General features: G+C 38.3%; 1 protein-coding gene across 2 annotated transcripts in view; it reads left to right on the top strand.

The window, feature by feature from the left end:
- Nucleotides 1–5,239: 5,239 nt before the first annotated feature.
- lgr4 (leucine-rich repeat containing G protein-coupled receptor 4) overlaps nt 5,240–15,303 on the top strand; it is a 115,222-nt gene continuing 105,158 nt past the window's right edge. For both annotated transcript variants that reach the window (XM_051702500.1, XM_051702508.1), the window contains exons 1-2: nt 5,240–5,481; nt 5,678–5,968. In XM_051702500.1, coding sequence (XP_051558460.1) covers nt 5,769–5,968 — 200 coding nt within the window. In that variant the 5' untranslated portion in view covers nt 5,240–5,481; nt 5,678–5,768. The remainder of the gene's footprint in view (nt 5,482–5,677; nt 5,969–15,303) is intronic.

Below are 15,303 nucleotides of genomic sequence, written 5' to 3' on the forward strand. Positions count from 1 at the left end.
TTTGCACCCCAATAGTCTGGTGGAACCAGATATACAGTAAACAACAAACTAGACAACAGGTGTTGCTACAGTGGCATGGGTGTAAAGATGGTGTGAATGTGTAGAGTCGTAGCGACCATGTTTCAATTCCGCCTTTTGTCCCACATTTTTTTTTTTACCATCTGATTTCCTGTTTCCACTCTGAATATTCCCTGTAATACTACTTAAAAAAAATAGATACAATTGAAAATAAATGTTGATTTCATCACAGCGATTTGGTCACGGTGCAGAGAAGGGTTTGATTCGGAGGCGAGGTCTGTCTATCGCACTTCTTCCCGTGGCTCTGCATCGCTTGTGTGTAGATTGCATCACTATATTACTATAACATTGTACTGACTATGTTTTTGGCAGAAACCATAGTTTTAATGCAATTAACCATGGTGTTACTAATATGGTGGCAATATTGTAACCATGGTTAATTTTGTGTTTACTATAATTTTACTACAAACATGCTACAATGATGCCCATATACTGAATGTTAGTATTTAAAGGTGCACTCAGTAACTTTTGTCTTTGTGTCATCTTGGACTTACACTGACACCTAGCGGCTTGGATGCAGCATCATTTAAAATCAATAGTTTATGGTTTCAGATGCCATTGTAGAAATGTAGTTTTCACAGTCAGCCATGATTACTTTAATCAGTGAGTGAAAGTGTCAAATAACAGGATGTTTACTGAGATTTAAGCGAGTAGTATTCAGCTGGTCATGTGATTCTAACATGGCAGCCCCCATGTGCGGACCCACTCCATGTAGAATAAAACAGCTTTTATAAGGTTACTAAAATGACTGTTGTCTTAATTTTAATGTGAGTGGTCATGATTTCATACATATATGGCAAAATTACACTTCATGTCTTTTGGAGTTCAACTTTTTTAATGAGGAAAAAATTAATGAGTGCACCTTTAAATATGGGTGCAAATAGTAGCAGATATTGGCCACAATTTCCACCAGGGTTGGGGTGCAAATAATATCTGCCACTATTTGCACTGGGGTGTAAATAGCATATAACATTATTTGCACCAGTGTGTAAATAGAATCTGCTTTGTTTTATTAAGGTATATTATCAATCCTTCAAACAAATCGATAAGATATTACATCTTTAAAGATTTAATGGTGCATTGAATAAAAAAATGATAACCTGTTAAATGTACTTCATGTGGTAACTGGCTAATTAGCTTCTTTCTTTCTTTCTTTCTTTCTTACTTTCCAGCCAATTAGTGCAGACACGACAACTCTTGGTCTTATTTGATTTTGTACCAACAGGTCCTTGTGTCTGTATCTCTCTCTCCCTGTTTCACAGCTTTGATAACGCTGTTTTGATTGTCACTGTCAATTTGTGGGGGGATCTTGATATGTGCCATTCAAATGTGCTCTCTCCCATGTCATTTCCTCTTTGGGCCAGCTATCATAACAAGTTGCACAAGTGCCTTTTCACTGGTCACTTGCCACTGTTACTAATGCAAATTGTATTTGCATGAAAACTCATTGCCTTGTGGGCCCTTCCTGTCCATGGGTACAGAGACTGCTGCTGGACATACAGAGAATCAGATTCAAAGTCAAACAGTCAAAATGATAATATTACTGCCTCTATGAAGTGATCTCGTGATAGGTCATCAATTATCCAATGTATAACATATTTTTATACTCAGACAATTAATACTGTAAAAGAAAGTTTAGATACTGGAGGTGGAGGACGTCCAGTACCAATCTGTTCCCCAAACATGCAAACTGATAGTGGATGTTGACATACAGAGCACATGAATCCAACAGGCCTTATAATTATACTCAAAGCAGACATACTTCTTGTAGTTACTCAGAGCAAATAAAGTTAATCAACAACAAACGTAATGCTAAAAAAATAAAATATTAAATTGCCCGGTTATTACCATCAGTTTGAAAATTGTAACAGTTTTGAAAGATTTTATTTTATTTTAGGGGATTGCCAATTCACTACAAGTTTTCACTACATTTTACTATTGGCCAATGCTTGTTATGGCTTAAAATCTGTTAACTAACTGGTAAATGCATTTACATCCTGCAATTCCTCAGGACAGTTTCACCACACAAATATGCATTCCACACCAAAAAGAACACACTTCCATGCTTAATCTGTCCCTGTAGGCATCTGGGCATAACAGAAAATGGGCAAAATAACATAGTCAAATGTAATAGAATGATAATGGTGTGAGGCATAGCGGTTGGCAGATAAGATAATGAGTTACAGTCTAGACAAATATCTGCCTATAAAAGCTAGCTTTATTGATTTCAGATAAACCTGACGTCAGTAAAGAAGGGCTTGTATCAAGAAGGTAACATGGAAGAATTTCCAAAGCATAAACACTCCGGCGAAAACATTAAACTTTTTTCTCTGTTTTTTTTTTTTTTAACCCTCTTAGTTTATGAGTCAGTGCCATGTAATCCCATGGGTGGTGCAGCAATGTGTAGCTGTGCAGACATTTACAAAAACTTTATTACTGCATGGCTTATAAAGCTGAGAGAAACAAGAGTAATGGCACACTTAGACCGCCTTTCTCTGATGTTATCATAGACAGTTTATGCTAGACTGCAGCCAAAATGAGTGTATTTTGTATTCTCTTGGCCTTTTCAAATATGACTTAAAAATCCAAACTTTGGAAACCCACCACTGACATTTTAAATACACAATACCAATTATTTACACAATACCTAGCGAAAGTATTTAGACACTTGACCAACTATCTTTTTTACTGAATTACAGATCCTACATTATTCTACGTGATATTTTATTTTGAAGTTTATTTACTGTAAAGCAAATACTTTACTGTATGTATGATGCTGTTTGATGTTTGGGCAGCTGATTTGTGCCATATTCAGTACATGGTTTTGAATTTTGTCTATCTATCTTGGCTTCATATGACCATAAAATATTTCCTGCAGATTTGTCTCAATGACATCCCACATGCAACTTAGTCACTATTATAATATATATTTTTATATGGTTTCTTTTGGAACAGTTTAATGCCATGCACTCCGTGCAACATAAGCCACTGAACTGTGTAGCCGCTTTACATTTCCCCTTCTTCTTTTGCCGAGAATGTAGAGCAAAGTACCCACAGTACCGGCCTGTCGGCCACATTCGGCACGTGAGATTGTTTCATACAGCCCCTCAGTTGTTAATAGTTTATCATTAAATTTGGCCCACAAATTTGTTTTGGCTTTCAATGTTTCCATGTGGTTCTCTTGTAAAGGGACAGTCTTGCCTAAATTGTGTCTGGGTGGTTTGATGTAATTTACACTTTACAATATTTGAAACAATAATGGCCACTGGGAATTCCAAATACTCAGATACTATTTTGTACCTTTTTTTATTTTTTTATTTACAGAAATACAATTGTATTAGTTTACCTCTTTTTTACATCCTCAAAGTGCCAGTCTTCATTTTTGATGCTGCCCCACAGTTGCCCAAGTAAATAATGAGCCCTTAAAGGAACAATCTGTAAACATTAAAATACTCACAGTTTTAAAAGTATAGCCACAAGATGTAAAAAAAAAAAAAAAAAAAATGCTTGTTAACATGATTTCAGTGCGATGAAATTGCTTACTACTCTTTTATGTGTAAAGTTATATATCCAATTTTACAACTTCATTGTCATGATGGCGCAATGCTGTAAAACCTAAAATTACAGTATATAAGCCAAACCTCTTTGGTCCTGCATGCATCTGTGACTCTAGTGCTCAAGTCTGGTGCATTTCTATGCTGTCTAAATTAGGAATGTTCCAAAAAATAAAATAAAAAACAATTTCTGCATATTTTGGAAAATAATTATAAATAGTTCCAAAATAATTGAATCGGATCGAATCCTGACCAAATTTCAGATTTCACAATGCATCGTAATTGTTAGGTAAAGAATCGTAATTGAATCAAATCGAATCGGTGTCAGAGCGAATCGTTACACCCCTAGTAAAAATGACAATTTAAACAACTTTACAGCTCACATAATACACAAGCATAACAGAAGAGATAATGTAAGTTTTTTATTTTTATTTTATCCCCCTTTTCTCCTCATTTGGAATGCCCAATTCCCACTAATTAGTAGGTGGCACGGATACTCACCTCAATCCGGGTGGCAGTGGACAAGTCTCAGTTGCCTCCGCTTCTGAGACAGTCAATCAAGCATCTTATCACTTGGCTCGTTGTGCATGACACAGCGGAGACTCACAGCATGTGGAGGCTCATGCTATTCTCCGTGATCCACGCACAACTTACCACGGGTCCCACTGAGAGCAAGAACCCCTAATCGCAACCACGAGGAGGTTACCCCATGTGACTCTACACTCCCTAGCAACCGGGCCAGTTTGGTTACTTAGGAGACCTGGCTGGAGTCGCTCGGCATGCCCTGGATTCGAACTCGCGACTCCAGGGGTGGTAGTCAGCGTCAATACAGGCCCCCATGTAGGTGTTTTTATAAAATTATAAGCTTCACATTTCTGCCTTTAAACCGTCCAAAAATTGGCCCCATTCACTTCCATAGTAAGTGCCTCACTGTAACCTCGATTTGTGCTTTTTTTTAAAGAAAAGGAGGGCCGAGGCAAAATAATTTTTTGTGGTAATTAACTTTATACCACAAATGCTGCCGACTGAGCTTAACTTGAGCTTAACCAGCAATATTTCTAGAATTTTTTTAGGGTTTTATCCATAAAATGTTAGTGGTTATTTTAATGATTCACAGGTAGAGGACAATTGTAAAGCTGTAATGCACAATTCAGGGTTTTCTTTTTTTCTTTCTTTCTTTCTTTCTTTCATGCAATGGAAAATATCCCAACTAAATAAAATTGTCGAAAAAGTTATTTTATGATTTTATAATAAATTAATTTTATGTTTAATTGTAATTAATTTTTATAATATTATAATAATAGTAAAATATTTTATTATTAATAATAATAAGTATTATTATGATTTTTTTTTACACTGTTTACTGATGCCGTAGCTTCTGTAAATTATGATTTGTAATACTACCAACCAAATCATGAGTTAACTACTGCTTGCAGTTTAATACCAGAACAATTATCCAGCTGACTTTAAGAAATCATTAATATGAAGGATTGTATTAACATATTCAGAACCTCACTGGTTGTGCTATTGGAAGAGAGAGAGAGAGAGAGAGAGAGAGAGAGAGAGAGAGAGAGAGAGAGAGGGGGGGGGGGGGAGGAAACGTGAGGCAAGACGGCGAGCTGACCGTGTTTATCTACAGGAAATAAATCAGATAGAGGGAGTGAAAATAGTGCATAAACCGGCGTGTTTCGTCGAGGTTTTGTGAGTCTTTTCCCGGAGCCCCGTTTGTAAAGACCCAAGGGGCCACGCCAAAAAAGTGTTTATTCGTGTTTTTGGAGGTGTGAGGCTCGAGAATCCGCACAGAATGACCATTGACTGGCCCGATCTGCTTGTGCTTCGCGGGCATTAGGTAAGAGCACTTATTTACAACGACCGTGGTGAAAGAAAGCAGGTACAACATCTTTTGAGGTGCACCCACAAACAAAAGGACATTTTGTAGCTTCATTTCTTACTCCGTTAACTCGCCCTCATCAGGTCGAATCTGATCAAGCCGAGCGAATTCAACCTAAAGTCTTCTGAGAGTCAGATGTTGTACTTGTTTTCAGGTTTAAGGAACTATCACCACCTCCGTTGACTGGCGAAAGAAACGCCGCAGCTTTGCCTTCGAGGGACTTGGGGGTGAAAAGGAGGAAAATAATGGCATTACTGGCCATCCGGATGCTTGTGCTGGGGTTGTGGATAGGGGTTCAAGCTGCTGCTGTTGCTGCGGGAGCGGGACAGTCCACTCCGGCCACATGCTCCCCACTGTGCCGCTGCGATGAGGACGGAGGTGCGGACTGCTCTGGACGAGGACTGACCAACGTCCCCACCGGCCTCAGTGCTTTCACGTACTACCTGTGAGTCGATACACACTGTAAAAATGTTTTGTGAGGTAACCTAAAACATGTGCTTCATGTGGCTACATCTAAATTAACTGGTAGTCAAAAAAAAAAAAAAAAAAAAAAAAAAAAAAAAAATATATATATATATATATATATATATATATATATATATATATATATATATATATATTTTTTTTTTTATCTGACTAAGTGTACCTGACAAATTAGGTTACATCAACGAAAGTATTTTTAAGGGGTTAGATAAAGTAGAAATAGATCCTTGAGTTACATGTTACATTTGCAGGTTACCACTTTATATAGTGCAGGAACATTTAACAACATACAGATGATCAAGTGCATGTTCAGATGGATCTAGACTGACTGTAATTTTTCACATTATGGTATTCATGTTACACATCATACATGCTACTACAATCAATTACTATGGTAATAACAGTAACACTGTCATTACAATGAAGTACATATAAATAAACAAAAGTACATACATCTGCAATGACAGTGCAACCAAACTAACCATAACTTGACAAAATATGGTCTGCCAGAATGCCTATAATTGTTCTCAATAAAATAAAGTGCACTGTAAAAAATATTTTGTCAGGTAACCTAAAAATGTGCTTCATGTGGTTATATCTAAATTAGATGGTTTCATTCAAGTCAAAACCTTCTAATCAACTACATCAACCTGAACATTTTAGGTTACACCAACACATTATTTCTAAGGGGCAGATCAAGTAGAAATGGCATCTTAAAGGAATAGTTCACCCAAAAATGAAAATTCTCTCATCATGTACTCTCCCCCATGCCATCTCAGATGAGTATAACTTTCTTTCTTCTGCAGAACACAGTCAAAGATTTTAGAAGAATATTTCAGCTCTGTTGGTCCTCACAATGCAAGTGAATGGTGGCCAGAACTATGAAAGTCCAAAGATCACATAAAGGCAGCATAAAAGTAATCCATACGACTCCAGTGGTTTAATCAATGACTTCTGAAGCAATCCACTTGGTTTTGGGTAAGGACAAACCAAAATATAACTCTTTTCACTGTAAATCTTGCCATTTCAGTCTCTAGGTATGATCATGATTTCAAGCTCGATTACACTTCCTAGTGCTTGATGCGTGCACAGAGTTGAATGATTGAATGGACCTACAGAGGTGAGATATTCTTCTAAAAATCTTTGTTTGTGTTCAGCAGAAGAAAGTCATACACATCTGGGATGGAATGAGGGTGAGTAAATTATGAGAGAATTTTCAGTTTTGGGTGAACTATCTCTTCAAGGTAACAACTGCATGTAACAACTTTTAGTATAGCGAGAGAGTAAGGGTGCTTTAACACTTAGTTTGATTGCTTGAACTGAACCCGAGTTCGTTTCCAACCACTGCCCCTGCTGGTCTCTGTTTACATTATATTTTTTTGGGTCCGAACCGCGGTCTGATTATGTTATCAACGTGAGTACAAGCGGCAGCTGTTTACCACTGTATCTAGGCAACAACTCAAGAAGACATCAGCTTCGCTGTGTTATAAAAGTATTAATCTCTTTGGATTAACCACCAAAACTTTACATGCACAAAACAACAATTATGTTTGTCTGCCATGGATGCATTGAGTGTGCGATGATGTGAATAATATTAGCATTTGTCTGCTGCGAGCCCGCGGGTGTGTTGCATGAGATGAGAAGAATGTAAGCTGCTCTCTGAAGGTGATTTATTTGGACACAAGAAATTAATTAAACAGTGTTTCCACTATATGCATTTTGTTGTGGCACTGCGCCACTGCTGAATTATAAGTGCTGCTTTTGGGATTTCACATGGTTAATTTAATATTCTTGACGCAACGTAATGCTTGCCAGCCCCAGTCAGCTGTGTGCTTTGTACACTGCGAAAGAGACCCCACCACACACACAAATACACGCACTTACTCACAGTGACTTCACCGCATAACAACACGTGTTAAACTCGCTTAATTTCAAGTGGCCCAGGAGCTCATTTCTGAACGGTAGGATGGCAGGGGATCACAATGTTTCACTGAACAATCAGTTAGTGCTTTCCTTGTGAATATAAATGAGCCTTCCCCGTCATCTGTATGTTTTCGAGCGCATTTTGCTTGCTTCAAAAGTGGAATGAAACAGCGCTACATGGGTCAATTATCAACATGGCTTGATCATGGATAAAGCAGCACGATGGCAGGTGCGGTAATTCGCGGACTGGTCTCAACCGAACAACAGACTATTTTAAGGGTGCTTTCACACTAGCACTTTTGGTGTGCACCCGGGGTCGAATGACGTCAAAGTTCGGTTCGTTTGGATAATGTAAACGCTGTTTTCCGAACTCGGGTGCACACCAGCGAACCGTACCCAGGTCCACTTGAAAAGGTGGTCTGGGGTACGGTTCATGTGAACTCCAGAACAGTTCGCTGCTGATATGAACACAAACTTTAATACTTCACACAGTGACGTGTTCTTGAGTTGTTGCCTAGATAGAGTGGTAAACAGCTGCCGCTTGTACTCAAATATGATTTGAACAGAGACCAGCTGGGGCAGTGGGAGGGGGGAGGAAACAAACTCTGGTTCAGTCCAACTAATCGAACCAAGTGTGAAAGCACCCTTAATGCCGAAACATACTTCACGCAAGTACGCAAACGCAGACGCGAGCACTTGGCCAATGCATGGCCAACACGTGGTCCCGTTGTACATACATTACGTGCGCTCTTGCGTTGCTCTGGCAGTTACAAACCTCAGACCACAAGAGGGCTGTAGATTTTTTAGGTGTGACCATGAAACTGGTGCTGCGTCCAAAACCGGTATTTTATAGATCCATGTCCGAAACCAGGAAAATGCTGCCTTCGGAAGCAGAATGAAAATAAGGTGCTTTTCAAACTGTTCAGAGACCAGTTCCTTAGTTCCATTCATTCAAAACAGCTGTCAGTTAAGCCATTAACTGATTAGGCAGCAAGTCATCTGCCTACGTTTTCGGATGCAGCCCAGATGTGGTAGATGAGTCGATAGTTGAAGGGGTGGGGAGAGACACGGAGCAAAAACAAGATCGTTTGAATGGACTGGGGGCAAAAAGTCATATATATTTTTGGAAAAGATTCAACTCAAAATGCTGCCCGAGTCCTCCATGACAGTTGTTGATTGAAAGACGAAAATCCGCTCTAGCGCCCCTTGCGGCAACGCTGAGAATGCAGCGTGTACTTGCATTGGGTTATGGATTGAGCGCTGACACATTTCACAACGCAATGACCCCTGAAATTGAGCTTGCATAGCAAGGTGCGTCTGCGTTCACGTACTTGCATAGAGTATGTTTTGGCCTTTAGTGCACCTGTGAACGAGTGAGTTGCGCAGCGGGGATCGCGAAACGCGTTTGAATGGGGTACAGAATTGTCTGTTGCAAAACTCTTAGGTCTCGGTGTTTAAACTAGTTTAAAACAAACAGCCCCCACATTATAAATGGCACTGACAAAGAAAACACAAATTAGAAGGCTTTTCAATTGTCAAATCACAACACTTACAAAAATGTACCATGGATTTACTGTAGTAACACTAACTGTACTGTATTAACTGTGGTAATTGTGGCAGAAAATATATATATTTAGAATGCAGTTTTTTCATTACAAAAATTTCATAGGTCTTTATATAGAAACCATAGTTACTAACCATGGTAGTGAGGAGCCTTGCATGGTTTTACCTATGGTTACATTTAGCCATATAAAAATGAGGTGTTAATTTTTTCCACAGATGCTACTGTTGTTAATATCATAATTTTCATCAGCATCCCAACATCAAAATCAATGCTGTACTGTCAAATGTGTATTTCAGTGCACATAACATGTAATATTATTGGTAATTCCATGGGTGCTACCAAAGCAGGTACTGGTGCCACATTTTCAACGGGCCCTTTGGGAGCACAAATAAACCCTGATGTGGCCAAGGTTGAAATTGAGTTTGACACCCCTTTTTAATCTATTCTTTGACCAACACACGTTAATACAGGTCCAGCATTGCGGGCTTGTGGATGCGCACACAACAGCACCACTGCTGAAAAAATCCTATGGGAAACACTGTTAAACCATAATAATTCCGATCGAGGGCCTGCAAAGATGCGAATTACATGTCATCAATTGCGGTTCACTTCTGTGATTTGGTATGATTGCATTCATATTAGCATCGAATCACACTGGAGTTCACATGAACTGTACCCCAGACCACCTTTTCAAGCAGACTCAGGTGCGGTTCGCAGGTGCACACCCGAGTTCGGAAAACAGCGTTCACACCACCCAAACGAAGCGAACATTGACGTAATTCGAACTCAGGTGCGTACCAAAAGTGCTAGTGTGAAAGCACCCTACAGAAACACACACCTGTATACACTCACTTTAATTCATGGTATTACAGTAAATATCCTTTTGCATCAAAACCAAACAGGGTTCTCTTGTTTAATATAAGTCTGGCATTTTTCAGATTAAAATTCAGCAATTTGGTTTTTCGCTTAGTAGCTCAAAGTCCATCTTGGGCAGCTTTTGGGAATGCTGTGTGACTGTAACAGACTAAATGCCATGTGACCCATATGGGTCAAACAGAGAGTTCTGTTCATCCATTATTAAATACAACTAGCGTCTAAAATAAAACCAGCCAGCTTTTAAACCCATGCAGCACAATAAGGTAGTGTTTGTGCCATTTATTATTTTATGTTTTGAGGTGAGTTGGGGTGAATAGGGCTTCTACTTCAAATTCTATCCACCTCAGTGAATGTCTGTCTTGATAGTCTACTGCTTTTTCTTTCTTTCCTTTTTTGTTGTTATTGCAATGCATACTGACTTTTACAATTATATCTTTGTGAATAGTTTGTTACAGTTAAATTGTATTATTTTTTTTTAACTCTAGGGAGTCACTTAAAATCGTTGTCCTACATTAAAAGACAGTTAAAAAAGAAAACTGCCTCCTTTCCTAGAGATTGATTTATTAATATCTTCAACTAAATTTAAAATGTATCAAAGTGTACTGAACTTTAAAAAAACAAAAGTTTTGTCAGGTAACCTAAAAAATTTGCTTTGTGTGGTAATAAACGTTAAAGGAATAGTTAACCCAAAAATGAACATTCTCTCATCATTTAATCACCTTTATGTGTATGACTTTCATCTTCTGATCTCAAATAAAGATTTTTAGAAGAATATTTCAGCTCTGTTGGTCCATACAATACAAGTGAATGGGTGCCAAATCAATATTTATTTTACTATAAATTCTCCTCCCTGCTCAGTCAGTCTCCACTTTAACTTTAATGTTCGCATTCTTGTTCTTGTGTTTTTGGCAATTTGCATTCTTCATGCATATCGCCCCCTACTGGGCAGGGAGAAGAATTTCTAGCAAAAAAGGATTTAAATATTGATCTGTTTCTCACCCACACCTATCATATCACTTCTGAAGATATGTATTAAAACACTGGAGTCACGTGGATTACTTTTATGATGACTTTATGTGATTTTTGGAGCGTCAACATTTTGACACCCATTCACTTGCTTTGTATGGACCTACAGAGCTGAAATATTCTTCTAAAAATCATAATTTGTGTTCTGCAGCAGATAGAAAGTCATCATACCTTTAACTGCTTTTATTTCAAGTTTGAAAAAAGCATGTTCATGACTACATGAACTGTATTACACTGGGTTACACCAATAGGAGTTTTTAACTGCACATTTACAGTATGTAATTCACCATTATTGACACATTTTTTTTAAAGATGACTCCTTTGGTCAGTATCAGGCTGAGCACTCTCATCAGCCTCACGGTTGCTTGATGTCTCACTGGCTGACTTTGAGTTTTCCCCTCACAGATTTTCCCTCTCTTCAATAAGAAAGACTGGGCTGTCTGAGCCAGAGCCCACTGTTGCATGCATGAACCAAGTCCCTCACCTCAGACTCTACCAATATTTATTGTGTTGTGACTCTGTTGTGATTAAATAAAGTACTTTGTTCCAGAGGGTTTTGAAGCACGACTGGAGAGGAGTGTTAATTCTGCCGCACTTACTTGGAGCCCGTACATTTTGAAAACAGCTTGACCGGGCTCTCGAAATATATCTGCCAAGCAGCAGCGTGTAACCAAATGCCAAGTTAAAGGAATAGTTCACCTAAAAATGAAAATTTGCTGATAATTTACTCACCCTCAGGCCATCCAAGATGTATCTGAATTTTTTTCTTCATCAAAACAGAATGTAAGACTTTTAGGATTTCATTTCAGGCCTCCTCCTTTAAACAGTGCAAGTGAATGTACTCCATTTATTTTTTGATGGTCCAAAATGCATATTTATGGTGCATCAAAATAATCACACGACTCCAGTCGACAAATAAAGTTCTTCTGAACGGAAACGATTGATTATTTTTAGAAACAAAACAATACTTATATACTTTTTAACTACAAATGTTAGCTTCCTTACATCTCTGTGATACGCGCTCATGAGAGGGATGACGTAAGCTCGTTGGTAAGGTCACGCATCACGTGGAGGAGGAGGCAGGAAGCGCGTCATTGTTTACAAGAGAAACTTGCGCAGAGCACAGACTAAGCGCTGTTCACAAACCAAAACAGTACAAAACAATTTAAAAACAATATAAAATAAAAAATTATTTCCAAATAATAATAATTAAAAAAACAATGTAAACAATGACGCGCTTCCTGCCTCCTCCTCCACGTGACCTTACCAACGAGCTTACGTTATCGCTCGACATTCACTTGCATTTTTTAGAGGAGGATCCTAAACGTTTTCAAAAAAAGTTTTGATGAAGAAAGAAACTCAGATACATCTTGGATGGCCTGAGGGTGAGTAAATTATCAGCAAATGTTCATTTTTGGGTGAACTATTCCTTTAAGTCCAATTTGGATAAGCAATAAAGCCAGAAAAAAAGTTGCAGAGTTAAAGAGCACCTATTATGGTTTTTAAATGTGCCTAATTTTGTTTTAAATGTCTCATACAATAGATTTACATGCATCCAAGGTCAAAAAACACTTTCATTTGCTCATAATTTAAATTGCAGCATTACCTTTTTTTCTCCAGTGTCAAAAACAACTCGTTCAATGATCCGTTCTAAAGGATTCATTCTAAACTCCTCCTTTCAGAGAGCCTACTCTGCTCTGATTGGTCAGATGTCGCAGTCTGTTGTGATTGGTCTACCGCTTAGTGTAGTGTTTGAGGGCAGGTCAAAGCTGTTCGCGAGCAGCCAATGAAGACAAGAGATGGGTTTTTTTTTACCAAATTATGTAGGTTAGTACAGGAAGTAAGTCTCGTTTTAGGTGTTCAGAATCGGTTATTTCCTTGTCAATAACTCCCATTTGTCGTGCACTTTGATTTTTGAAACTTTGCAGACTTTTTTACATTCACAAACAGCTATATAACACTACATGAAAGGTAATATTTGAAAAACCATAATAGGTGCTCTTTAACACTAGCCGTGGCAGTGGCAATCTTAGATATCAGAGAATACGCCAATTTTGCATATTGCAGGCATCAGCAGTGTTGAAGTTATCGATGGGACATTTTTTGTGGTTAAAGGGGTAGTTTACCCACATTTTTTAATTCTATCATCATTTACTCACCCACATGATGTTCCAAACCCATATGATATATATATATATTTTTTTTATATGGAACTCAAAAGATTTTCAGCAGAATGTAAGCCTCAGTGATCATTTACATTCATTGACTATGTTTACATGGACTCCAGCAAGCAGCTAATTGCGAGAAAGTGGCGTTCTGTTTACATGCACTGTATAAGCAGCATACTCTTTACTAAATGCCGGTCTTGTTTACATGACGTTGCAGAATGCCGCTTTCTGCAAAAACCCTTGAATAAACCGTTTCCTTAAGTGCATGTACAGTAAATGTGGTTATTGCATCTGTTTTCCATACAATTAAAGTAAATGGTGACTGAGGCTAACATTCTGCCAAACATCTCCTTTTGTGTTTCATGGAGGAAAGGGGGAGTAAAGACAGAATTTTAATTTTGGGGTGAACTGGCCTTTTCAGCTTTAACTGTGCTAACATTATTAACAGCATCATGTAGGTGCAATTTATTATGTACTGGGATTTTATTGGCCAACGCAAGCAAATTCGTGAACAGGCCATGTAAAATGTCAGTCTACATTTTTAAAGGCTGTAAAAATATAAAAAGGACTTTTATGATATAAAATTTGTAAGTATTTTAATTGGAATAATTCTAAAAGCTATGGGAAGCATCAGTATCTTTTGTATATTTTAGCCTGTGGAAACGATGGAGCCATGTGAGTCGTGGTCCTGCTTTTGATAAAACACGCATTATTATTTATCCACAAGTGATGCTGAGCAAATGATGGGACATCTGTAAGTCACTCCGTGCAGTTATAGTCATGGGGTTTGTCAAGAGCTGTGAAATGCACTGCCACCCATCCAGCCGCTTTGCTGCATCATCCCGCTGCACGCTTTACTGCATTTCTGGTATTTATTTATGTAATTGATAATAGTAGGGCAGTTCTCTCTGCCCGTCCTCTCGGTTGCCTTCAGCTGTCGCCACACTGTCTGTCCCTGCAGAGAAGGACAGAAATGGAGAATTAGTGGGAGAAAGGACAGAAGTGAAGGAGGGAGAAGAAGGTTCAGAACTGATAAAGAGACAAAGGAAAAATAGAGTTTGTTGTAGAATGTTTGGGAATCAGCAGCTGTAAGAAAGGGAGGGAAATGGGGGAGAATGTGTGGGAAAGAGAGTTGGTGAAACAGTCTGGTTGATCATTATTCCGGTTGTGCTGATAGCAGCCCTAAGTCTTGGGAGTTAATAAAGTTTGCTCACTTCAACAGGTTGTTGCGCAATGGTTCAGGTTAATCATACTCCGTTGAGGTGGAGTATTGGAGCAGGACGAGTGAGAGACTTAGCACCAGATTAAGGAACAAATATGCACTTTAGTATTGCTCCACACCAGGGAAACTTTGACCTTGACTGTACTGTATGGGTGAAAGAAACCATATACTTGAAGAAAGACCAACAAAAAGTTTATAGTTCATTGTACTGTTGTTTTGAGTCATTTAACAAGCCCCCATAAAACATTTGTCTGGTACTGTATTGAAAAGACTTTTCAGTATAATCAAGTTTTAACTTTGTGACCTAAACTCTTCCCGCCTCACTTTTTTTGTTCGGGCCCGTTAAGTTAAATGAATGTCTTACTCTATTATGGTTTTTCAAATATTACCTTTCATGTAGTGTGTTGTATAGCTGTTTGTGAATGTAAAAAATTCTGCAAAGTTTCAAAAATCAAAGTGCACGAAATATGGAGTTATTGACACCCAAAAGAAAGAACCGATTCTGAACACCTGAAACG

The sequence above is a fragment of the Myxocyprinus asiaticus genome, chromosome 1, assembly GCF_019703515.2.
Source record: "Myxocyprinus asiaticus isolate MX2 ecotype Aquarium Trade chromosome 1, UBuf_Myxa_2, whole genome shotgun sequence".
Lineage (NCBI taxonomy): Eukaryota > Metazoa > Chordata > Actinopteri > Cypriniformes > Catostomidae > Myxocyprinus > Myxocyprinus asiaticus.